The sequence below is a fragment of the Sus scrofa genome, chromosome 5, assembly GCF_054392235.1.
Source record: "Sus scrofa isolate SSC_HxYL_T2T_F1_AM1 chromosome 5, Sscrofa_HxYL_maternal_Yorkshire_Landrace_v2.0, whole genome shotgun sequence".
Classification (NCBI taxonomy): domain Eukaryota; kingdom Metazoa; phylum Chordata; class Mammalia; order Artiodactyla; family Suidae; genus Sus; species Sus scrofa.
Window position 1 is genome coordinate 61072625 of NC_139387.1, and position 25765 is coordinate 61098389.

General features: G+C 39.4%; 1 protein-coding gene across 3 annotated transcripts in view; it reads left to right on the forward strand.

Annotated features, from left to right (window-relative positions):
- LOC146403390 (uncharacterized) overlaps nucleotides 1-25765 on the forward strand; it is a 311545-nt gene that overhangs the window by 167897 nt on the left and 117883 nt on the right. The window contains exons 3-5 of one of the 3 annotated variants that reach the window (XM_084956675.1): nucleotides 8446-8513; nucleotides 21042-21250; nucleotides 21629-21781. The exons of 1 other annotated variant lie outside the window; for it this stretch is intronic. In XM_084956675.1, coding sequence (XP_084812801.1) covers nucleotides 21202-21250; nucleotides 21629-21781 — 202 coding nt within the window. In that variant the 5' untranslated portion in view covers nucleotides 8446-8513; nucleotides 21042-21201. The remainder of the gene's footprint in view (nucleotides 1-8445; nucleotides 8514-21041; nucleotides 21251-21628; nucleotides 21782-25765) is intronic. One more of the 3 variants, XM_084956676.1, reaches the window with a different exon arrangement.

Here is a 25765-nt window from a genome sequence, read left to right on the forward strand (position 1 = left end):
TAATTAATTAATTTAATGCAGGAAGACAGATTTTTTTGGTTGCTTGGAATGCTCTAAAACATATTTTCAAAGTAATATATGTTCATGTAGAAAATTTTAAAAATCAAAGACAAATAAAAATCATCAGTGACTGTAATCTTTGAGATAACTACTATTAACATTTTAATGTTCCTAGTTTTTTGAAACTTAGCATTTTACCATAGACATAAAATATATCTGATATTTTTGTCCTTAGCTACATAGAATAAATATAAATGCAAATATTTATAAAAATACTTTTAGGGGAATTCCCGTGGTGGCTCAGTGGTTAACGAATCCGACTAGGAACCATGAGGTTGTGGGTTCGATCCCTGGCCTCGCTCAGTGGGTTAAGGATCCAGCATTGCTGGGAACTGTGGTGTGGGTTGCAGATGCGGCTCAGAACCCGCATTGCTGTGGCTCTGGCGTAGGCTGGCGGCTACAGCTCCTATTCGACCCCTAGCCTGGGAACCTCCATATACTGCAGGAAGCGGCCCTAGAAAAGGCATAAAGATAAAAAAAGACACACACAAAAATTTTTTTTTAAATTGTGAAAATGTGAGCATACTTTACTGACTATAAATTTTTGCTCTGATGAATTAAAAACACAACTTAGCTTCTTGAGTTGCAGAATTTTATTTTTTATTATTATGTCGATGGAAAATTGCTGATTCTGATCTTGAGGGCCATTAATTTTTTTTATAAAACATTTTTAATCCTTCTGGGTAAATTGTTTAGCACAGGCTGGAACATATGCTCTAGTTAGAATTAGATACACAGTAATTTTTCCTCTTGAGATTTTCAGTGAATTTTAAGTGTTTGAGAGACATGCCAGATTGACAGATTATGTTAACTCAGAAAACATCTTAAACACTGATAAGTACAGAGAAAACCTATCTGCTTTGAGCACACTCAGAAATAACAGAAAGAACTTTTATGAAGCACAAAATACATGTGGGGGAGGTATATGAGGAAAAGATATTCACAAACAATAAAGAATTAAGGATAGTCTTTTATATAAAAATTGTGGTATAGAAGATTATCAGTAATTTTTATGGCTTTTATTATTTTGGAATGATTATATACATAGTTTTGAATAATCAACCATTATTTTTGGAACTACTTACATATGTTGGAGGTGGTTTAGCAACACATGACAGATATTAACCAGGAAGATTAGATGTCAGAATCCAAGTACAAATTCATTTAGATTGATGTGTATGTGTCTACAACATCTTGCCATTAAATGAACTGTGCAAGTGAACATGACTCAAAATCCAAACCATGTTGATATTATAGAATGAGTCTCCCAAATTGCATTTGTAGAATACCTCCTTCAGCTGTTTGGGGCTAGTACATTATAATAAGGCATTCTGCAGAAGTATGATTCTAAGATTTTCTTGTTTTCCTTGATGCTGGTTCTCTCTGGTAGACCTAGTCAGTAGATCGATTGTGGTTCCAGAACAGAGCGGAGAAATTCACTCTCATTCATCTCATATTTATGTAACAAATTATTGAACAGATATTACTGAATGAAGGAACACATAAGGAAAATAAACTCTTTACATTATAGCAGAATCATGCATTTGAAGGGCAATGCTGCGAACATCCAGAAATAGAGCTTTGGTTGTGAAGGATACAGATCTCCTCAAGAGTTATCCCAAAGTAGATTTTGCGAAAATTTTAAAGGCTCCTGGACAAATTAGTAAGAAGCACAATAACAGAACACAATTGTATAGAGAAAAATGGGTGGGATAATTTGATAGGCTTTAGTTACATCCCAGTGCAGAGAAAAAGGTCTTTCACAAAGCAGATTACAGGAAGAACAGAGGCAGAGAGTAGAGGCTTATTTTTGCAACCCTGTTGCAAGTCACCTTTCATTTGGATCAAGATTGGCTTGGCCTCTCAGAAAGCCCAGCTGTGTCTCCACCCACTGGGGGGAGAGAGGAGTCAAAACAATTATCCTGCAAATTTTCTAAAACAGACAAAATTGCAGAAACAGTCTTCTCATTTCCCCCTGAATTATCCAGATAGGGAGTCCAGCATGATTCAGTTTCTGAGGGAATCTTTCCCTCCTCTTCATTTTGCATCTGTGCATGCAGGCTCTTTCCCTCATTTCTGGCACTTGAAATTTTCCTACTGCTAAATACTTTGAATTCTTTACTTTTACAGTTTGGCCAGGTAGATCTGAGAAGTTCCATATCTCAAGCATATGCATACACACACTCACAAAATGGAGCTCCATCCCCACAATAATTCTACCTCAATGTACTCAATGTTGAAGAAGAGCCAAATGAGGAGCAGAAGCTTATATAAAATTGCCCAAGATTCAGGGGAGGCTTAATTTAATCTTATTTTTCTAAATACATTCTCTGCTCTTTGACGGGAGGGATGATGTTGTATATTTCTGATTGTAACCACCATGACACTTAAGAGGATTTAGTCACATAGCTGGTTTTTTTTTTTTACGTTTTATTGAAATTTGATTGATTTATAAAATCATGATAATTTCTGCTGTACATAAAGTGATTGAGTCATATATATACACATATCCATTCTCTTTCAGATTGTTTTCCCAAAAAGATTATCACAGAATATTGTGTAGAGTTCTTTGTGCTATACAGCAGGTCCCGTTGGCCAATCATTCCATATACTTTGGTGTGCATATGCCACTTCCAAACCCCCAGTGCATCCCTCCCACTGTCCCACCTGATCCTTTTGGTAACTATAAGTTTAAGGATCTTGCGTTGCTGTGAGCTGTGCTGTAGGTCACAGACATGGCTCAGATACCATGTTGCTGTGGCTGTGGTGTAGACTGGCAGGTACAGCTCCAATCGGAGCCCTAGCCTGGGAAATTCCACATGCTATGGGTGAGACCCTATAAAGCCAAAAAACAAAAACAAAGTCCGTGAGTCCATTTCTGTTCTGCAAATGAGCTCATTTATATCTTTTTTTTTTAAGATTCCACATATAAGTGAAATTATATGGTATTTGTCTTTCATCGACTAACTTCACTTAGTATGGTAATTTCATGTTGCTGCAAATTGCATTACTTCATTCTTTTTTATGGCTGAGTAATATTTCATTGTATGTATGTATCATATTTTCTTTATTCATTCCTCTGTTGATGGACATTTACAATAGCCATGTCTTGGCTATTGTAAATAGTGCTGCAATGAACATTGAGGTGCATGTGTCTTTTTGAATTATGGTTTTCTCCAGATAGATGCCCAGGAGTGAGATTGCTGGATTGTATGGTAGTTCTATCTTTAGTTTTTTGAGCAACTTCCATACTGTTTTCCATATTGGTTGCATCAATTTACATTATCACTAACAGTGTAAGAGGATTCCTTTTTCTCTAAACTCTCTCCAGCATTTGTTGTTTGTAGACTTTTTGACTGTGGTCATTCTGGCTGGTGTAACATGGTACTCCATAGCAGTTTTGATTTGCGTTTCCCTAATAATTAGTGATGTTGACGTCTTTTTGTGTGTTTACTGGCTTATCTGTATGTCTTTTCTGGAGAAGTGTTTTAGATCTGCCATTTTTCTTTTTTTTTTTTCTTTTTTAATTGCCATACCTGCAGCATATGGAAGTTCCCAGGCTAGGGGTCCAATTGGAGCTACAGCTGCCAGCCTTAGTCACAGCCACAGCAACACAGGATCCAAGCTGTGTCTGTGACCTGCACCACAGCTCATGGCAATGCTGAATCCTTAACCCACTGAGCAAGGCCAGGGATCAAATCCACATCTTCATAGATACTAGTTGGGTTTGCAACCCACTAAACTACAGCAAGAACTCCCAATCTTATTTTTTGACTGGGCTGTTTGCTTTTTTTGATACTGAGCTGCAGGAGGTGTTTGTGTATTTTGGAGATTAAACTGATTAAACTCTCGTCAGTTGCTTTATTTGCAAATATATTCTTGCATTCTGTGAGTTGTCTTTTGTTTATGGTTTCCTTTGTTGTGCAAAAACTTTTAGTTACAGCTTTTTTTTAATAAAGCATTTTTTGAAATTGAAATCTCAGTTTAGTGCTTATTTAATGTGGTATAAGTCTTTAAGCAGAGTCTTTGATATGTGTGACTCTGAGAAAGGGGTGGTTGCATGTTATCTTAGTCTGTTTTGGCTGCTATAACCAAAGATCACAACATCGGTGACTTATAAACAACAGAAATTTATTTCTCATAGTTCTAGAGGCTGGAAGTCCAAGATCAGGATGCCAGCATGGTCAGGTTCTGATTAGAACCCTCTTCTGGCTTGCAGACTGCCGACTTCTCACTATGAACTCACATGACAGAAGGAGCTGGAGAGCTGTGTGTGGTCTCTCTTATAAGGCAGTAATAGCACCTGTGAGGGTTCCACACTCATAACCTAAGCAGCTCCCAAAGGCTCCACCTCCTACTGTCATCACTTTGGGGATTAGAATTTCAACATATAAATTGTGGAGGGGAGGCACAAACATTTGATTTACAGCACTTTTTTTTTTTTTAACTCAATGAATTTACTACATTGGTAGTTGTACAATGATCATCACAACCCAATTTTATAATCCATCCCAAACCCCCAGCATCCCCCTACCCCCCAACCCCTCTCCTTTGGAAAACAAAAATTTTCCAAAGTCTGTGAGTCAGTGTCTGTTCTGCAAAAAAGTTCATTGTGTCCTTTTTTTCAGATTCCACATATAAGTGATAGCATTTGATGTTGGTGTCTCATTGTCTGATGGACTTCACTTAGCATGATAATTTCTAGGTCCATCCATGTTGCGAAAAATGCTGTTATTTCTTTCCTTTTAATGGCTGAGTAATATTCCGTTGTGTATCTGTACCACTTCTTAATCCACTTCTCTGTCAATGGACATTTAGGTTGTTTCCATGTCTTGGCTCTTGCAAATAGTGCTGCAATGAACATTGCAGTACATGTGTCTTTTTGAGTCAATGTTTTCTCTGGATAGATGCCCAGGAGTGGGATTGCTGGATCAAATGGGGGTTCTCTTTTTAGTTTCCTGAGGAATCCCCATACTGTTTTCCACAGTGGTTGCACCAATTTACAGTCCCCCAACAGTGTAATAGGGTTCTTTTTTCTCCACCCCCTCTCCAGCACTTATTGTCTGTAGACTTTCTGATGATTGCCATTCTGGCTGGTGTAAGGTAGTACCTCATCGTGGTTTTGATTGGCATTTCTCTAATACTGAGTGATGTTGAACATCTTTTCATGTGTTTTTTGGCCATCCATATGTCTTCTTTGGAGAATTGTCTGTTTAGATCTTCTGCCCATTTTTAGATGGGGTTGTTTGTTTTTTTGGTATTGAGCGGTAGGAGGTATTTATAAATTTTGGAGATCAATCCCTTGTCAGTTGATTCATTTGCAAAGATTTTCTTCCATTCTGTGGGTTGTCTTTTCATTTTGTTTAGGGTTTCCTTTGCTGTGCAAAAAAATTTTAAGTTTAATTAGTTCCCATTTGTTTATTTTTGTTTTTACTGTCATTCCTCTAAGAGGTGGATCTGAGAAGATGTTGCTGTTGTTTGTGTTGGAGAGTGTTTGGCCTATGTTTTCCTCTAAGAGTTTTATAGTATCTGGTCTTATATATAGGTCTTTGATCCATTTGGAGTTTCTTTTTGTGTATGGTGTTAGGGAGTGTTCTAATTTCATTCTTTTCCATGTGGCCGTCCAAGTTTTCCCAGCACCACTTATTGAACAAGCTGTCTTTTCTCCATCGTATAGTCTTGCCTCCTTTGTCCTGGATTAGTTGCTGTTGGTGCGTGGGTTTAATTCTGGGCTTTCTGTCCTGTTCCACTGAGCTATATTTCTGTCTTTGTGCCAGTACCATAAGGTTTTGATGATTGTTGCTTTGTAGTATAGTCTGAAGTCCGGGAGCCTAATGCTTCCAGCTCCATTTTTCTTTTTCAGGATGTCTTTGGCTATTCTGGGTCTTTTGTGCTTCCAAACAAACTTTAAAGTAATTTTGTTTGAGTTCTGTGAAATACATCCTTGGTAATTTGATAGTATTGCATTGAATCTATAGATTGCCTTGGGTAGAATAGGCATTTTGATAATATTGACTCTTCCAATCCAAGAGCATGGTCTGTCTTTTGATCTGTTTGTGTCATCTTTGATTTCTTTCATCAATGCCTTATAGTTTTCAGGGTACAGGTCTCTTGCCTCTTTAGGTAGGTTTACTCCTAGGTATTTTATTCTTTTGGTTGTGATGGTAAATGGGCTTGCTTCCCTAATTTCTCTTTCGGATCTTTCATTCTTGGTATATAGAAATGCTGTCGTTCTGTGTATTAATGTTGTATCCTGCAACTTTGCCAAATTCATTGATGAGCTCTAACAGTTTTCTGGTAGAGCCTTTAGGATTCTCTAGGTATAGTATCATGTCATCTGCAAATAGGGATAGTTTTAGTTATTCCTTTCCAATTTGGATTCCTTTTATTTCTTTTACTTCTCTGATTGCTGTGGCTAGGACTTCCAAAACTACGTTGAACAGTAGTGGTGAGAGCAGACATCCTTATCTTGTTCCTGATTTCAGTGGGAATTCTTTCAGCTTTTCACTGTTGAGAATGATGTTAGCTGTGGGTTTGTCATATATGGCCTTTATTATGTTGAGGTAGGTTCCCTCTATGACCACTTTCTGAAGGGTTTTTATCAGAAATGGGCATTGGATTTTGTCAAAGGCTTTTTGCGTCTATTGAGAGGATCATATGGTTTTTATTCTTCAGTTTGTTAATATGGTGTATCACAGTGATTGATTTGCAGATATTGAAGAATCCTTGAATCCCTGGATAAATCCCACTTGATCATGATATACAATTAGATATTAGCTCTTAGGTAATTAGGTATTAGGTATTATAGCTTCTCTAAATGATAGAATTCACCTGTGAAATCATCTGGTCCTCAGGAAACAAGAAAAAGCTCAAATAAACAACCTAACTTTCCAGCTAAAGCAGCTAGAGAGAGAATAACATTCAAGACCTAAAGTTAGTAGAAGGAAAGAAATCATAAAGATCAGAGCAGAAATCAATGAAATAGAAACAAAGAAAACCTTAGAAAAGATCAATGAAAGGAAAAGCTGATTCTTTGAGAAGATCAACAAAATTCATAAAAACCTAGCTAGACTTATCAAAAAAAAAAGAGAGAGGACTCAAATCAGTAAAATTAGAAATGGAAAATGAGAAGTAACAACGGACATCACAGAAATACAAAGGATCTTAAGAGTCTACTATATGCAACTATATGCCAATAAAATGGAAAACCTAGAAGAAATGGACAAATTCTTAGAGAAGTACAATCTTCCAAGACTAAACCAGATGAAATAGAAAAGCTGAACGGACTAATCACAAGTACTGAAATTGAAACTGTGATTAAAAAAACAAAAGTACATCACATGGTTTTAGGGAGCTACTTAGCCTCTCAATCTCTTCATGTTGTGGGGAGGACAGCAGAGGCAGAGCCACGCTAAGAAATGGCAGCACCTTGGATGATTTTAACAATTTAGTGATTTTTTTTTTTTTTCTCTTTAGGGATGCACCTATAGCATATGGAAGTTCCCAGACTAGGGGTCAAATAGAAGCTGTAGCTGCCGACCTACGCTATAGCCACATCGATGCCAGATCCAATCTGCATCTGTGACCTACACCACAGCTTTTAACAGCGCTAGATCCTTAACCCATTGAGCGAGGCCAGGAATTAAACCCATATCCTCATGGATACTGGTCAGGTTGTCAACTGCTGAGTCACAATGGGAACTCCTAATTTCGTGATTTTCTTTCAAATTATTCTTTTTTGAATGTTTCTTTAATTTTTGAGAAATAACTGAATAAGCTGTGAGAGAAGGATAAAGAAAGAGAACTACTTGTAGCCATTCTCGGCTTTTCTAAAATAATCACCAGAAACTTGCATTCCCCTCTTAGCAAAAACAAACAAACAAACAAAAAAAAACCTCAAAACCCCGTGGTCAATCACATGTAGTTTCCTTAGAGAGAAGGCAGCGTTGGCAAATTGTCACAATGTCCAGTGTCCTCTAACCTCCCACTTTCTGAGTTTATTCCTTCCAACTATAACCAGTTTTCTTGAGAAGAGTACAGATTAGAACAAATTTCTTCATCTGATTCCTGTCCAGTGACATGTAGTGACTTCAGAAACAGGCACAATGTACAGTTGCCCAGCCTGGGAGCTGGCTTTGGGCTGAATTTGTGATGCAAAAAGCTTGGATAAACTATTTTGCTTCTGGATGTTGCTGAGTCATGTGCAACAATGTGATTGAAATATCCTGGGCTCCATCTAAATCCCCTCTAACCTTTTGGAGATGACTTTTTGGAGGTGTCCAATACAGAGATGAAAAATAGAAGGTGTTTGGACTGTAATTATTTTTTCCTTCTTCCTGAGTTCTGCTTGGGAAGAGACTGACTTATTACATTTTTGTATTCTAGACACTCTCCACAATGCATGTGGCTGGGCGAAGCTGCAACAAGAGTACAGTTTCCTAGGGCTTCTGAAGGTGAGCAAGAAGCAACATGTAATTAGAAGCCACCAACCGAAAAGCCACAAAGTTGCACTCAGCTTTCTTTATAAAATTTTACTTTGTTGGTCATAATTCTGGTATTAATACGTATTGGTCTGAATCTACATTAGCATCCTCTGGGATTTAGAAGCAATTACATTTAAAAATGGAATTGTGGTCAACACATAAACAGGAATGATCTTTAAAGCAAATGAAACAAAGGCTCTAATTACAAATCCATTTAATTTACAGACAGAGAGAATTAACCTTTGGTTCATTGGCAAATAAATATGCAGAGAAACAATAATCCGCAATTTAATAACATGAACAAAGTGTTTCTTATAAGCTTCAGGGCTGCTGTTTGATCATAGTTTCCATATCACTTCACCTTTTGAATTTTAAAAGGGTTGAGAAGAAATTAATGAGAGAAGAGAATCAGTTCTAAGTTAGATTCTGATTACTCTTTCTTATTTATTATGTCTGGAGATTATTTATATATGAAAAACCTCTATGACATAACGTATTTACAATGGGCTGCCAGTCCTCACTTTTAACATTCATTCTATCTGGCTAAATTGTGAAGCTCTTCATATGAAATAGGTTATGTGGCCAAAGATTTTAAGAGTTTATCAGTCAGGGTGTAGCCAGGAAAAGAGTGACCAAAAGTAATGTTATAGCCTGAGTTGTATTTCCCCAAGTTCATATGTTGAAACTATAATCCCTAGTCCCTCAGAATGTGAATGTATTTAGAAATGGGGACTCTAAAGGGGTAATTAATTTAAAAAGAGGCCATTAGGGTGGGCCCTAATTCAGTAGGGTCTGTGTTCTTAAAAAGAAAATTTGGACACACCGGAGAGTCCCCAGGGATATGCACCCACAGAGAAAAAGACTGCATGAAGAGGCAGCAAGAGGGCATCTAGCTACAAGCCAAAGAGAGAAACCTCATAGGAAACAAGTCATGGAGGCATCTTGATCTTGGGCTTCAGAAGTGTGAGAAAATAAATTCTGTTGTTGGAACCGCCCAGTCTGTGATATTTTGTTAAGACAGCTCTAGCAAATTAACAAAAAATGTTAGGAGAAGAGGAGGTTTTCTATAGAAATTAGACTTCATACAGATGTGAGAGAGGGAGAGAAGTGAAGAACAAAGAGGAGAATCAAAAGGTCAGAAAGTCACCAATCACAGTGGCCCAGAACATGGGTTCTCAATGTGGTGTCTGGGAACACACTGGCATCCCTGAGGCCTTTTCTGGGTCCCAAAGACCCTTTCAGGAAGTCAGCAAGGTCAAAAATGTCTTAATAACAATATTTGGAGGTATTTTCCTTTTTATCTTTCAGTCTGTCATGAGTGTATGGTGGGTAATTTCAGAGGTTATGTGATTTAGGATTATACATTGAGATGGAATGTGGATGTATTTCATGTTTTTAAAAAGTCTTAGTTTTAGTTTATAATATTGGTAGATATAATTCACAAATACTAAAACTCTGTGGTCTTCAGTAGTTTTTAAGAGTATAAAACAGTTCTAAGACCAAACAGTTTGGAACCTCAAACATGAAGTTTGGTGAAAGTACGCAGATTGGAGTTTATAGGAGAATCCCCAAAAGTGTGTCTGGTCATTGGAGTGGAATTGCAAAGGGGAGCTCATGGAGAAGTCAGTGGAAGCTTCTGCCTTCATGGGAACTGTAATTAAGCATTTGGTGGTTGGCTTGGGACCCCCATCAATGGGAAGGCCAGGAGTCAGGAAGACCAGAGGAATCAGGAACTCTTTCAGCATCTCCATAGCTAGCTGTCACTGTGTCTGATTGCCATGGCTTATTGAAAGTAATAGCCTCTGCTTCACTTCTGCTACTAAACTTCTTGAAAAGTTCATTCTTGGTCAGCTCTAATCCAGAATGTACTTAGTTCCAAGTCATAGACAGAAGAGGAATATACTAACAGACAAAACACAGTATAGCACATTTCAGCCTTCCAATTTAGCCTTCCACATACACTTTAAACCAAAATATTTAACTCCTAAATAAAGAAAATAGAAGAATAATGCTTGCATATAATGTGTTGAAAGTGTCCTTTGTACAAATAAAAACATGTTAATCCTGCCCTCAAAAGAAATCTCATGTACCATTTTACACATCTTTCGGGAATGTTCCTTCCTCTTCTAACTGCATCATGCCTCCCATTTGAGAAACTGTAATAAATTCCTTATATATGTGCAAGTCACTATCAATACTTTAGGTTAGATAGTAGGTAAATGGGAGAGGAAAAATGTGGTTCTTATCTATTTGACTGTATTTGTATCAAAGTAAGGAAGAAATATTCACACCATTACAGTTATAGTTTCTGCTGCAGGTAACGTGGTGAACCTGGTATTTAAGAGTTCCCCCTGCTAATTCTCATTCCATATTCTCTTTGCCATAGAAAGAACCTGAAGTGGTCAAGGTTTCCTGTGAGCCAGTGAATTAATCCCAAAAGGTCTCTGACATTTGTAGTCTTGCTTATGTTGGGGGTCTTGTGGTCCATGAACTTTTACCACAGAATATTAGATGCTAAATGAATGACACTACAGATAATTTTCTAGGTTCCAGGCATATCCCTGCCCACATAGGAGTAGCAGAAATCCAATTTACTGTTTATAGTCAGAATCACCCACCCCAACCAGTGCAGTAACCCCTTCTTTGCCCACTTTTTTCAGTGGAATAAAGAGCCAATAGTGTCCAGCTAACAGTCTCAACTCCCTGTTCAATGGAACTATAGCTGTGTCCCATAGTGGAAGCAGTTCACCCTTGGGAACTAAGACTTCTAAACCAGCATAGCCCCAAATTGTGGAGATTAAAAAGTAAAAATTTTTCTAATGGATCATTAAGTGTCGTGGTGAGAAGAGTTGTCCACATCTATAGTTCTTAATTCCCAGGCCATGACTCCTAGCCACAGTAGAAAGCATATTGTATTTTGGTCACTGAGTCAGAGAATACACTGGATTCTAAAAACAATATCCCAGTCCTAGAAACTGACATGGTAAGTGAATCTTTAGGCCTTTCCACATTCCATCAAGCCAACTGCTTCAGAGTGATGGAAAACACCATGAGAGCAGTGAATCCCTTGATTAGGAGTCTAATGCCGCATTTCATTCACTGTATATTGAGTTCGTTGGTCAGAAGTAAGGCTGTTCGGAAAACTATGATGGTAAATAAAGCATTCTGTAAAGTCTGCGAAAATTAGTTTTACCAGAAGTATGGAAGGCAAGGCAAACCCACATGAAGAAGTGAAACAAATTGATGCCTCTTCCGTGATCGATCTTATTCACTTAATCAGTGTTCCTTCAGTTCTTCTTAGTTGCCATATAGAGGGCTCAGTGTTGGTTCCTTCTGATGGCTGATTATGGTCTCAGATTGACCTTGCTGAGAGAAAGGTTCCTGAACCCTTGTTAATCTCCATTCCTGTTGCTGTTGCCAGTTTGTATAGGATCCCATATGGCAGTGAAAAAAGTGACTGGAGAAAAAGTGACTGACCTCCACATTTGGGTCATGTTTTTTGCTTGATTGGTAAGAGCCTTTTTTGCTAAAGTTACTTTTCAGTGAGCATTTATGTGAGGCATAAATATCTTCACACTATTTGCCCATTCTGAGAGGTCTGTACAAATAACTTTTCCTCAACCTTGTTGTCATCAATGGCACAGTTTGCTCTTTCCAAGTCCCTGGTAAGCTAGAGAAATGGTTAGCCTGTGCCCATGGCTGAGTGTATATCCGTACCTCTGGAAATCTTTCCTTCCGGGCAGAATGAATATATTCATTTTTCTCCTCAAAGATCTGCTTGATCTTCAGGCTACAGACCTCCAACCAGCTACTTTTAAGTTGTACCCATGTTTATACAAAACCATCTGTAGGGTAGTCTTCCATTTTTCATTTATTAGCTAACTGGTCCCTATTTTCACAAATTTGGTGATTTAGAAAATACCTAGTTCTTGATGGGTAGCTCAGATGAATAGTAAATTGGTGGTTTGTGTTCAAGCATTCAGTTTCTATTAGGATCCACGATCCATGAATAAGCTAGGGAGAATAGTTAAATGGAGAAGAGTTACATGTAGAAGTTGAAGCAAAGATAACTGTTCAAAATACTAAAGATCTGTATTGTGATTCACCTATATAATGACCAGCCACAGGCTTCCTACAACAGCTCTTTAAGCACCATTGGATCTATTGGATCATGTGGACCAAACAGTAGAGCAGCTTGCGAGATAAATTGCATCTGGTTCACAGAGCCTTCTCTTCCTCTGGCTCCCACTCAAAATGGATCATTTTATAGATTTCTTAGTAAATGGGTCAGAGCAGCCCTGTACAAAAGATGTGTATATGTTGACTCCAAGATCTGAAGAGTCTCAGTTGTTGTTGTACCTCTTTTTTTGGTGGTAGGAGGTACAAGATCAGTGACATGTCCAGCTTAGAGGGGTAGCTCAACCTGCCCCAGACCACTGAAGCCCAAGAAATAAAAGCAGGAATTCAGGTCTGTGTTTCTTTGCTCCAGCTGGAAAAGAAATCGCATCGGAATATCAGTGGCAATCGGAGCTGGAACCTAAGTTTACAGTAACACACTGTTATTCCCAAGGATTCATTTATGTTCTGCACAGTCCAGAGAGGTGAGCTAAATGCATATTTGGTAGGAATAATCATGCTTTCACCCGTCAAGTCCTTGATGGTGGCACTAATTTTTGCAAGCCTTCTGGGAATGTGGTTTACTTTTTTCGTAGGTAGAGGCAGTTATGGGAGTTATCCCTTCCTCTTTCTTTTAAAACTCCTTCAGGAATCAATATGGTCATTTTATTAGTCTGTTAGGGATATCATAACACCACAGACTAGGTGGCTCAAACAGCAGGAATTTATTTTCCCATAGTTTCGGAGGCTGGATGTTGAAGATCAAGGTGTTGGTTTTGGTTGGTTTGTCCTGAGGTCTCCCTTCTTGACCTGTAGATGGCTGCCTTCTTGTTGTATCCTCATAAGGCCTTTCCTCTGTGTGCTCATTACTCCTGCTGTGTACCTTTGTGTCTCTTCTTATAAAGATACTGGTCCGACTGGATTAAAGGGCCCACTAACATGGCTTCATTTTAAATAATTACCTCTTTATTTTTATTTTATTTAAAAAGATTTTTTTTTAGAGTCATACCCAAGGCATATGGAAGTTCCCAGGCTAAGGGTCGAATCAGAGCTGCAGCTGTCGGCCTATACCACAGCCACAGCGACGCCAGATCTGAGCTACATCTACGACCTACACCACAACTCACAGCAACTCCAGATCCTTAACCCACTGAGTGAGGCCAGGATTTGAACCTGCATCCTCATGGATACTAGTCAGATTCACTTCCACTATACCACAGTGGGGACTCTCTATTTTTATTCTTTTATTAATTTTTTTAGGGCCACACCCATGGCATATGAAAGTTACCGGGCTAGGGGTCGAATTGGAGCTACAACTGCCAGCCTACACCATAGCCACAGCAACAACAGTTCTGAGCTATGTCTGTGACCTACACCACAGCTCACAGCAACACTGGATTCTTTACCCACTGAGCGGGGCCAGGGATCGAACCCACATCCTCATGGATATTAGTTGGATTTTTTTCCACTGCACCACAATGGGAACTCCAGTCAGTATCTTAATTTTAACATGAGACCTCCTAAAGCTATGGTTTAATTAATCATCTACGGATTCAGATTTGAGGTTTATTTTTCAGAAATAATGAACCTTCGTGTGCAGGAGATGAGTTTCCTCTCTCATCTTCTTCCCGCTATGTTTGATGGGTGCAGCAATTTGGTCACCCAAAGCCTTGACTTTTATAAGCGCTCGGTTGACTTCAGGTAATAATTTAAGTGATTTTTGCCACTGGATGTCATGGACTGCCATTGGCTCACTTACTAACAGGATTTAAGTCATTATTGCCTTTATATCCAGTTAGAACAGAGAAAAAAATATTTCGTATTCCCCTCCCTAAGATCCTGTTCCTCTGAGACCACATTCAGTACTAACCTTGGACCATCAGCATTCACTCATAAAACAACCAATAAAATACCGGCAGGGGTAGGATTACCATAGAAATTAGAGCTTATATACATGTAGGAGGAACCAGGAAAATGACAGTCTGAATGAGAGGAATCAAGATCAGGAAAAGTCACTACCACAAAAGTCAGAAACTTAAGTGTTAATTAATGTGTAGGTCCAAACCCCTGGGAAAATCCCCCAAAATGTCTGTTTTAAGCAGAATTGCAAAAAGAATTTCACTGAGGAAGAATGTAAAGGTGGAGCTGGTGGAGAGCTCTGTGGAAGCTGCCACCTCTGTGGGAAATGCTGCCTAGTGTTTGGTGGTTGGCTTGGGTTACTCTTGGCTGACACAGCTAGACGCTGGGAAAAGAGCTTAAAGCTGGAGCCCTTTAGGCACAATTACCATGTCTGTCACTGTGGCCAGCTTTCACCCAGGAGTTTATGGAAAAGGATTTCTGGGAGATGTTATTCCCGGTCTCAGAGGGAAGTGATAACACCACGGTGACAAAACACAATCCAGCATACAGACAGTGGAATGAGGGTACTCTGTGACATAGTTATACAAATTAACAAGCAATTCAGTATAATAGATATAGTGTAATATGCTTTATTTTGTTTCCATTCAAAGTCGTCAAGAAGGGCGATACCAATTATAATTTAGACTCCTCACTCCCTTATTTTCCACAAAGACCTAGAGATTTACTCAGATCTTAAATTAAAGAGATATCCATTGTGGTCAGCCTTGTGGCCATGTGGCTGCTCTTAGTCCAGGGTCCAGTTTGTTTGTTTGTTTATTTATTTATTTTCAGAAACTGGCATGTCCCAGTGCAAAGCTTGACCATTGGGACATTCATCTTCCTAGTGTCTCTCCCACCCTCCTTCCCATGTGAGTTTGACTTTGACAGTGCTTAGCAGGAATTATCTCTCTTTTATAAGGAATCTGTAACTTCTCCTCCCCAAACTCAGTCATGTTGAGAAGCACCTTTCTTTAACCCCAGGACTCCATAGCCTCCAAAATGTCTTTTTTTTGAGGGGGCGAAATTCAGCCTCATTCTTTTAGGAGACTTGGCCTTTCAAACGAAGGTCTATCAGAGTTGTCTTTAGAATTGCCCCATTCCTACTGTTAACTTGATTTCCCCAAACTGGAAGGTTATCTTTCTTATTTGTGATTAAAAAAAAAGATACAAGTGAATTTCTCAATTTACTCTGCCTTTTATTCATAGTAATGTCTTGTCTGTTGACTAAACCAAGAAGGTTACTGTTTCAACTGGATTTCTTAGAATTTGCACATTTGTTGTTTGCATACTGACCAGAAGAATTAATGGGCTTTGATAATGTTTGGAACACTTTTAAAGGCTAGAGGAAAAACCTATAAGTTTGACGTATGGTTTGGTCTTTGAGGATGAGTTTTCAAATGAGTTTACGTTTTATAATTTGAAATGGATATCAAAGGTATTTGATATGCAGGTAGTTATTATGGAATTAAATGATTGTATTGTGAAGAATTTAGTGTACAGAATCACTAGTTTGTGCCTTGAAATCATACAGGCTCTATTTTGATATAGGAAATTGTATGTATGTCAGCGTATGCTGTCTGTGAGTGTGTGTGTGTGTGTGTGTGTGTGTGTGTGTGTTTGCCTTTGTGTTTACTCATACCAATATAAGGGAAATTACCTGTTATGAAACAGCACTAAATTCACTCCTGATATTCTGGTTCACCACAGAGCAATCTTGTATCTTGTCATTATGACCACAAAAGACTCTCCAGATTTGATTTCACTGCCGAGTTCTGTATCCTCGGGCTCTAAACAAAATAGTAAATGAAAGAATGACAGATGGAGGACACAATACCACCTTCAATACTGATAGTGACTTAGAGGACATGGCTCTGGTTCTGTTAGCATAGTGACCTTATGAGCCCTGAACCCCAGAGTTAGGCAGGCTTGTGCCAACAGACAAGCAGCATCTTGGACCAAGCCAGAGATACTGCCTCCACCCCGTCTCTTGGACAGAGCTAGTCATAGAGAAACCCATGCTATCTCTGGACAATCTGCTTCCTAACAAGGACGGAAGGCAGAGCTTGCCCAAGTTATTATTCCCAAATTCACCAGTAGGTTGAATCTTTCCAACTCCCTTGAGGAGGGTGATTAAAAGAATGAAGCTAGGCCAAGAGCGCTAACTGAGCTGTTCTCTTAGAAAAGAAACCTAAGGGGAGGGGAATAAATTTTACTTCCTAATGCTATCAGACTAAGAGGATTATAAAGGTAGCTGTGACTAATCAAATTGTTTCAGTCTATGCTTCTGTCTGATTCCATTAGTCCCTGAGACTCTATTGGCTGCTGACCTGTGATAAAAATTCAGTGGGGAGGTTGGGAGTGGTAGGCATGTGTCTTTTGGAAAGGGTTCCTAAATCTAAAATATCCCCTCATCTACACCACCGATTAGATCGCACATGTGCCTGTTTACACTCCCCCATGGCTTTCATGAATCTTTGATTTATGTTGCACATCTGGTTCTGACTCAGTGCTTCATAGACCCTGCAGGTTTGCATACGTTCTACTTTTCTGGTCCTGGAGTTTCACTCAGCACACTGCTGTCCCTATTGACAGCCAAGCCCAAGGAGAATGGGAATGAGGCAGGAACACACTCCTGGGAGAGTGACTGCCTTCACGGCTGGCACTCACTGGGAACGGAACAGTTGGCAGTTGTAACACTCCAACTTCAGGTCAGCAGCCCAAGGCCCTGGGCTGGCACCAAACCGGAGAACTTGTCTCTACAGGGTTGGAGGAAAGCAAGGAGAGAAGGATGAAGTGTCATGGGGCATGTGGGAAGGACGTCTGTTTAGCAAACGTTTGGGTATGTTGTAAAGAGTGTCTTGTTCAGGGCTCATAAACTGGCTGATGCATTGGCGAAAAAATTGAATTTGATTCCTTTTATGACTTACACTCTGTCCCTCTCCTCTACTTGCCCTTTCCTTTTAAACTAGGCTGCAGTCCACACTGATGTTATCTGTTTGGACCAGAAAGCATTTGTATTTGTTGCCCCAGGTCTAGTGTGAACTTGAGTTTTTTTTTTTTTTTTTTAACCAATCCAAACTCTTGATCCTCAATCTGCAAGCTTCTCTGGCTTCCTTGGGGAATGATCTTTAATTTCCTCATTGCTTAGTTCTTCCCTTCATCTCAGTATGATCCTAAAATGCTTGTGCTGTGAGAAGTCAAGCCAATTGCTGACTAGGATGGCACTATGGCTTTTTTTTTTTTCTTTTAAATTTAATAGTATTATTTTTAAAAATTGAAGTAGAGTTGATTTTCAGTGTTGTGTTAGTTTCAGGTGTACAGCAAAGTGATTCAGTATAAATATAGGCACTATGGCTTTTATTTTTTTTATTTATTTATTTTTTTTATTTTCCCACTGTACAGCAAGGGGGTCAGGTTATCCTTACATGTATACATTACAATTACATTTTTTCCCCCACCCTTTCTTCTGTTGCAACATGAGTATCTAGACAAAGTTCTCAATGCTATTCAGCAGGATCTCCTTGTAAATCTATTCTAAGTTGTGTCTGATAAGCCCAAGCTCCCGATCCCTCCCACTCCCTTCCCCTCCCATCAGGCAGCCACAAGTCTCTTCTCCAAGTCCATGATTTTCTTTTCTGAGGAGATGTTCATTTGTGCTGGATATTAGATTCCAGTTATAAGTGATATCATATGGTATTTGTCTTTGTCTTTCTGGCTCATTTCACTATGGCTTTTAAATTCAGAGTGTTGTATGCTCTCACGTTTTGAGAGAATTGTGTGTCATCTTCCTCCCCCCATCCCTTGATTTATATGTTGAATTTCTAACTCAGTAACTCAGAATGTGACTGTATTTGGAGACAGGGACTTTAAAGAGGTGGCTGAATTAAGATGAGGCTGTTCGGGTGGGCCCTAGGCCAGTTTGAGTGGTATCCTTATAAGAAGAGGAGACTTGTACCCACAAAGAGACACCAGGAGTGTGCACACACAGAGGAAAGACCGTGTGGGGACCTAGTGGAGAAGGCGGCCATTTGCAAGCCAAGGGGAGAGGTCTAAGGAGAAACCAAGCTTGCTGGCACCTTGATCTTGAACTTTCACTACCTTGAATGTGAAAAAGTAATTTTCTGTTATTTAAAGCACCCAGTATGTGCTATTTTCTTATGGCAACCTTAGCAAATTCATACAAACCATTTTGCATAAGAACCTGCCGTTTGTGCATATATCTTGGGGGAAGGGAAAGAGGGCGATCCCACTATCTCTTGTATTTTTATCCTTAAAAAGCCTTATGTAACAGTGTCTCCATGTATGCCAAACATCTTGTCTTCTTGTTTTTAGCACATGTCACTAAGCAGACCGTATTCCAATTCTTACTTCTCCAGAACCTCTTTTTTTTTTTTTTTTAAAGACTGATTCATTATGATATATAACCACTAATTAAAGACAATCTAGCACATTCTTTGGTCTGCTTGTCACTCAGACTGAGTGGCCTAGATATAGTGCAGGCCTGAGGGACCCAAAAGATAATCTAGGTAAAAAGTAATCTAGGTCACCCTGCCTTGTGATTTCATTTCTTTTTTTCCCTATAGGTTCCTATGCCCATATTGTGTCCAAAATGAAGGAGAGGGATAAATATAGTCACATGGAAACTCTGGAAGCTGAACTTATACAGGGGAACACAGGGGAAAGTTATAACAAACATAATAACTTTGATTGACATGGACAGTTTTCTGGGCACCTTGGATAAAACACCCCTGTGTGTTGTTTACTGCACCACAGTATATTTCTAGTTGAAAAATAATATAATTGTTGATTTCACAAAGAAAATTACATATATTCCCTGTTTCAACATAGGATTTCAGTTCCTTCATCTTCAGACGTTCCTATTCTGAAGATTATTCACTTAGCAAACATTTAGAAAACCTGGTATTATTCTTGACAGTGAAGAGAGGAAAATGTATGAGACATAAAACCTGCCTTCAAGAAATTACAGTCTAGACAGAGGGGACAGACATATAAACACATACTTTGGAGTTCCCATTGTGGCTCAGTGGGTTAAGAACCTGGCTAGTATCGTGAGGATGTGGGTTTGATCCCTGGTCTCACTCAGTGGGTTAAGAATCTGGCATTGCCGCAAGCTGTGGCCTAGGCCACAGATGCGGCTCAGATCTGGCATTGCTGTGACTGTGGCATATGTTGACAGCTGCAGCTTGATTCGACCCCTCGTCTGGTAACTTCCATATGCTGCAGGTGTGGCCCTAAAAAGACAAGAACCAAAAAACCCCCCACATACTTGCAGGACACTTGTAAGCACGCCTCAGCTTCCACAGATGAATTCCGTGTCAGCAACAGCCAAAGAAAAACCATGTGGCATTCTTTGTAGGGAGTGTGGTTGAGTACCTCTATATGAAGGCCACTCCTACTAGTTAAGACCTAGGAGAACCTTCCTCTGAGGAACCACAATGAATTCCACCCTCTCTTTCACTTTGAAAGGAAATCCAGAGCAAAATTTGTAACACAATTTTAGTTAATTTATAGTGAGAACTCCCCTCCTTGCACCACCCCCAACACACAAACACACACACACAGAGTCACAGAGTAGGAAGAAGTAACTTGGGCTTGGCTTTCTTCATCATCAGAACTGTGTGAGAGGGCAAGGTGTGTGGGGGCAGGGTGAGAGAATGTAAGCGGGGAACACTGGATGGGGGAAGGGTTAATGGGAGGGAGAATTAAGGAACCAGGATCTTGGAAGGTCTGGTTTCTTGTGTAGGGTGAGAGAACCAGATAGGTAGACCAAGGGCTTAATTTCTGACTCAAGAGCTCTTTACACATCTCCATTTCTTCCCTGCCTTCTCCCTCCCCAATACAGTCTGAAGCTTTGGAGCCTTTGCAGGGACCCCTCCTGTAAAGCACTATTTACCTTGTTGAGGCCAGCCTATTGCTTTGCAGGAGAGAGGAGCGTGGTGGCGTTCATCGTGGCAGGGGAGAGCTGTCCTCCCAGTTCAGTGATTAACTGTTGTGGACTTCCAGGCGCTGAGGAGCATCTTCCCACGGCAAACTCTGTGGGATAGGAAAGTTTCTGTGCCTCTTTAATGGCCCGGGACCCTATGGCTTCCCTAGAGACATACACATCTCCTCATGATCCTTGCTTCTCATATGCATTCCCCGTATCTATCTCATGTGTACAAGACTTCACATTTTTGCCATTTTACGTTTAATACTTGTGCTACTCTTACTGTTTCTGTGAATAAACATTTCAAAATTCTAAAAAAACCCTTTATTTAAATGACTAGTTTTTGTGAAATCATAGGTTCTATGTGCTTTATTTTAAAAAATGTACATAAAGTACAAGTAAAATTTCAGAAAGAGTTGATTTGTGTATCACTTAAAATCTTCTCATGTACCAGATTAGGGAACACTATTACAATGTATTTATCTAAAAAATTATTTTTGGTTATAAAGTTAAGAATTGTGTTTTCCTAACCTTAGTTCCTCTGTGATGGATGGTGGTAGGAGCATGTAGAGGAGGAAAATGTGGGTACCAGTGTGATGCTGTCAGGATGGAATTGGGGGTGTCCAGTTCCATCAATAGAAGCCCTTTCCACCTCTCGAAGGCCTTTGTTGAGTTGGAAGTTCTTCTCATCGGGTGATGACTATTGTACTCCTGATTCTGATGGCCACCCCCCTGGATTATTCCTGTAAGTGGGGGATTCAGCTACAGCAGAACTTGTCCAAGGAGAAAGATCATCTTTGATTTTTCTGACTCTAAATGAAAAACCACAAATTTGTCACATTATCTGAAAGAACACACACATTGGCATTTCTAGGTTCTGGGACTGCCAAATAGCCTGTTTTACATTTTCTGTATTTTTATGAAGTTTTGGCCTACTTTTGACTATATTATTTCAGGCCGGCCTTGCAGAATTCATGCATAAATAGACAGCAAGGCTTGTTTTTGCCTGAATCACTATGGTGATTGCAAAACCTTTTCTTGGCTTTGGCTGGGGAGACAGGGGAAGAAGGGGAGGCTTGGAGTCGGTCCTGAGTAAATCCCTGTACTTCTTTCCATCCTTCAGACTCCCTCTGGCTGGACCCTTACCTTCGGTTGTCTTTACCTGTGCCAGCGAACTTGCTTACAGAGACAGAGCAGCTTCTAGGAGTGAAGGCTTTTTTTTTAAAAAAAGCTTTTAGAAGCAAAAATAGCCCATTTCTTTTTTATGCGGACCCAGGTTAGTAGTTGATCTCTCTCCTTTTTTTCCGTTTGCAAAGTTCAATTGCACTTTTTTTTCAACAAATGTGGTCTGAATGCACACAGCTTGCGGTGGCCTAGAATTGTCACATATGGAAAATAAACTGGAAAGGAAGTTCACTTAAGAAATGGAGAAGAAGCAGCGGGCAGTTCATTTTAGGACCATAATTGGCCAATGTTCCCTCCTGATGTGTGGCAGCAAGTTTTACTGTTGTGCAGCAAATCCCACTGATCCATTTCCCAGGTGATTTTATAGAGATATTCTATGACTGCCTTGCCAGCTACAATGCACATTGAGAATTAGCTGGAAAGCCAAGGATTTTGTACAGTAAGAATAAGTAAAGAATTGTAACATTTTCTGTGAGTCAAACAATGGGAGACTTTCCTTTTGGAAGAAGCGTGTTTTAATGGCAGAAGGGGAAGAATAACCTCATGCACTTACTTTTCTAACAGGAAACCTACAAAGATTCAAATCAGCTAAAAAGTGTTGCCTTCCATTTGCATTTAGCCTTCTCTGTTTGGCTCTGTGAATGGGCTCTGCATCACTTCCTTAAACTGATTTCTTAAACTGATGCTCTGGGAATAACATGTGCTTTCCAAGTGGTCTAGAGATTGAGGTTTCAATTCTGTGTACAGCAGGAGCCTAACTCAGAAAAGGATGATGCTCTCTCCCTCCACACCTTGAATGGCTGATCACAGTTGAAAAAGTTGACAGCCTCTATGGTCCTGTGTTAGGATTTCAGCCCCAGTCTTTTTTTTTTCTTAATTTTAAAATTTTATTTATTTATTTATTAATTTTTTGTCTTTTTGCTATTTCTTTGGGCCGCTCCCGCGGCATATGGAGGTTCCCTGGCTAGGGGTCCAATCGGAGCTGTAGCCACCGGCCCACGCCAGAGCCACAGCAACGCGGGATCCGAGCCGCATCTGCAACCTATACCACAGCTCACAGCAAAGCCGGATCCTTAACCCACTGAGCAAGGGCAGGGACCGAACCCGCAACCTCATGGTTCCTGGTCGGATTCGTTAACCACTGCGCCACGACGGGAACTCCTTTTTTTTTGACCATCCCTGTGGCATGTGGAAGTTCCTGGGCCAGGGATCAAACCCAAGTCACAGCAATGACAATGTCAGATCCTTAACTGTTAGGCCACGAGGGAACTCCCAGTATTATCCTTGTTTTAACAAGGAAACTGAAGCACAGATGTGTTAGGCAATTTGCTCAAAATATCACAGCTTGGAAATACCTGCCTCTGAGACCCATTTTCCTTCCACACTATTGCAAGCATTGGTGGAAGTAGCTGGCGGTTTCAATACATGGAGTTCAAAATATCACTGGTCCCCAAATATCTCTCTTGATGCACAAACTGACCGGAAGCTATCCTTTAATCAAAAGAAAGGCTTAGTCCACAATAGAACAGATTTATAGATACAGAGAACAAGTGGTTGCCAGAAGGGAGGGGGCTGGGGAGGGTAGATGAGAGGACTTAAGAGGTACAAACCTTCAATTATATAGTAAATAAGTCACAGGGATATAATATACAGCATAAAGAGTACAGGCAATAATATTGCAAAAATTTTGTACAGGGGCAAATGGTTACTAGACTTACTGTGGTGATTACCACATCTTCTTTATCCATTCATCTGTTGATGGACATTTAAGTTGTTTTTGTGTCTTGGCTATTGAGAGTAGTGCTGCTATAAATATAGGAGTGAATGTATTTTTTGAATTACAGTTTTGTCCAGATATATGACTAGGAGTGGGATAGCTGGATCATATAGCAACTCTAATTTTAGTTTTTTGAGGAACCTCCATACTATTTATAGTGGCTGCACCAATTTAAATTCCCACCAACAGTGTGGGAGGGTTCCCTTTGCTCCACACCCTCCCCAGCATTTGTTATTTGTAGACCTTTTAATGATGGCTACTCTTAACTGGTGTGCAGTGGTACCCCATTGTAGTTTTGATTTGTATTTTGAAGTGTAATTCTTGAACAACACAATTTACCCATGCAAAATGTACAATTCAATGGTTTTAATATATTAACAGAGCTGGGCAACTATCACCACAAAAATCTATGTTATTTAACTGTGTAAAACATTTATAGGATCATTTGATCATTTTTCTTGTTTGTGAAGTACATAACTTAAAAGTTCCTTCAGTGAAGGTCTGTTGGTGTTAAGCTCCCTCAATTTCTGTTCATCTGAAAATATCTTCGTTTTACTCCCATTTTTGAAATGAGAGTTTTGCTGTATTCTCAATTGTGGATTGACAGTTACATTCTCTCAGACTTTGAAGATAGTAATGCTCACTCAGTCTTTGGCTTCCATTGTTGCCAACAAGGGGTTGGTTATCAGTATAATTAATATTCCTGTTAAATGATCTGTTTTTTCTCACCATCTGCTTCAAAGTTTCTTTTCCTCTTTTCAGCTTTCTGTAGCCTTATAAAAAATGCCCCAGTGAGGATCTCACTTATCTATCCTGTTTGGATATATATCTCCTTTATCCGTTTTGAAGTTTTTGTTTTTGTTTTTGTTTTTGTTTTTCCGCTGATTGTCTTCTCAGATCTATCTGTACCGCATTTCAAAATGTTCTCTCCTGGAGTTCCCGTCGTGGCTCAGTGGTTAACAAATCTGACTAGGAACCATGAGGTTGCGGGTTCGATCCCTGCCCTTGCTCAGTGGGTTAAGGATCCGGTGTTGCCGTGAGCTGCGGTGTAGGTCGCAGACATGGCTTGGATCCCGCATTGCTGTGGCTGTGGTGTAGGCCAGTGGCTACAGCTCTGATTAGACCCCTAGCCTGGGAATCTCCATATGACATGGGAGCAGCCCCAGAAAAGGCAAAAGGACAAAAAAAAAAAAAAAAAATCTTCTTTCCTTCTGGGACTCCATTAGATGCATGCTAGAATCTTTCATTTCTCCATTCTTTTGTATAGTTCTTGTTTTCTTTATAAAGGTGGCAGTTTAGGTAATGCCTTCAAATCTGTTTTCCAGTTTATCAACTCACTCTGTTTTGATGCCCCACTCATTCGCTGAGACTCCATATGCAGCCTGTTAATGTTTTATTTCTAAATGTGGATTGTCTCATAATTCTTCATGGCAATTTCTGTTACTTCTTCCTTGATCATTTTTGGGACCATGTATTTGAAAAGATTTTAACATTTTATGCATGTTATTTTATGTGTTGTATCTAGTAATTCCAAAAGCCTAGTCTTTGGTTTCCTAAAACTGTCAGCTGTCTTTTCAGCTCATACTCACAGTGGCCTCGTTTTTGGCCATCTCTGATTTTGAGGTATCATTATTTTGAACATAAATCGAATTCAGTCCTCAATTGGGGATATATTTCTGTAATTTAGTTATTTATTTTCTGTCTTACTCCCTGTATTCCTTGACAAGAATATACTCTATATGAGGCCAGGCATATTATCAGGAATACTGTCCTGTATTTCCAGTGCCCTGAACAAAGTCTGATGTATAGAAATTACTCCATCTCTATTCTGTTATCCTTTCTCTCTACCTACCCAACCCACATATACATGCTCATACTTTGTCATACAATTTCAGAGCTGCCTTTGATTCTAACTTAATAACTGCTGCGCTAAATTAATTTCTTTGTTCATGTCCATATAGCACACTCAGTTTCTGAGAAGGAAAAAAAAATGTGTGCCAGATATTTTCAGGTCATATTTCCTTATATTTTTCTAATTTATGCCTCTGAGATGCTTACTTTTAAACATAAGTCACTATTGATTTTGGATCAGGAAGGGCTTGAAACTGCAAGCTAAACACTTGCCAACATGGCTGGAAGGGTACATATAGTTGAGAATTCCTTGCTCAATCCTGAAAATAATTTCCTGTTTTCTGGAGAGAACTTTCTAAGCCACAATAAATTTTTAAATAAATGAGGTAAATGCACAGACATTACCTTTATTAAGCTTGGAGTTGTTTAAAATATGAAAAATGAATT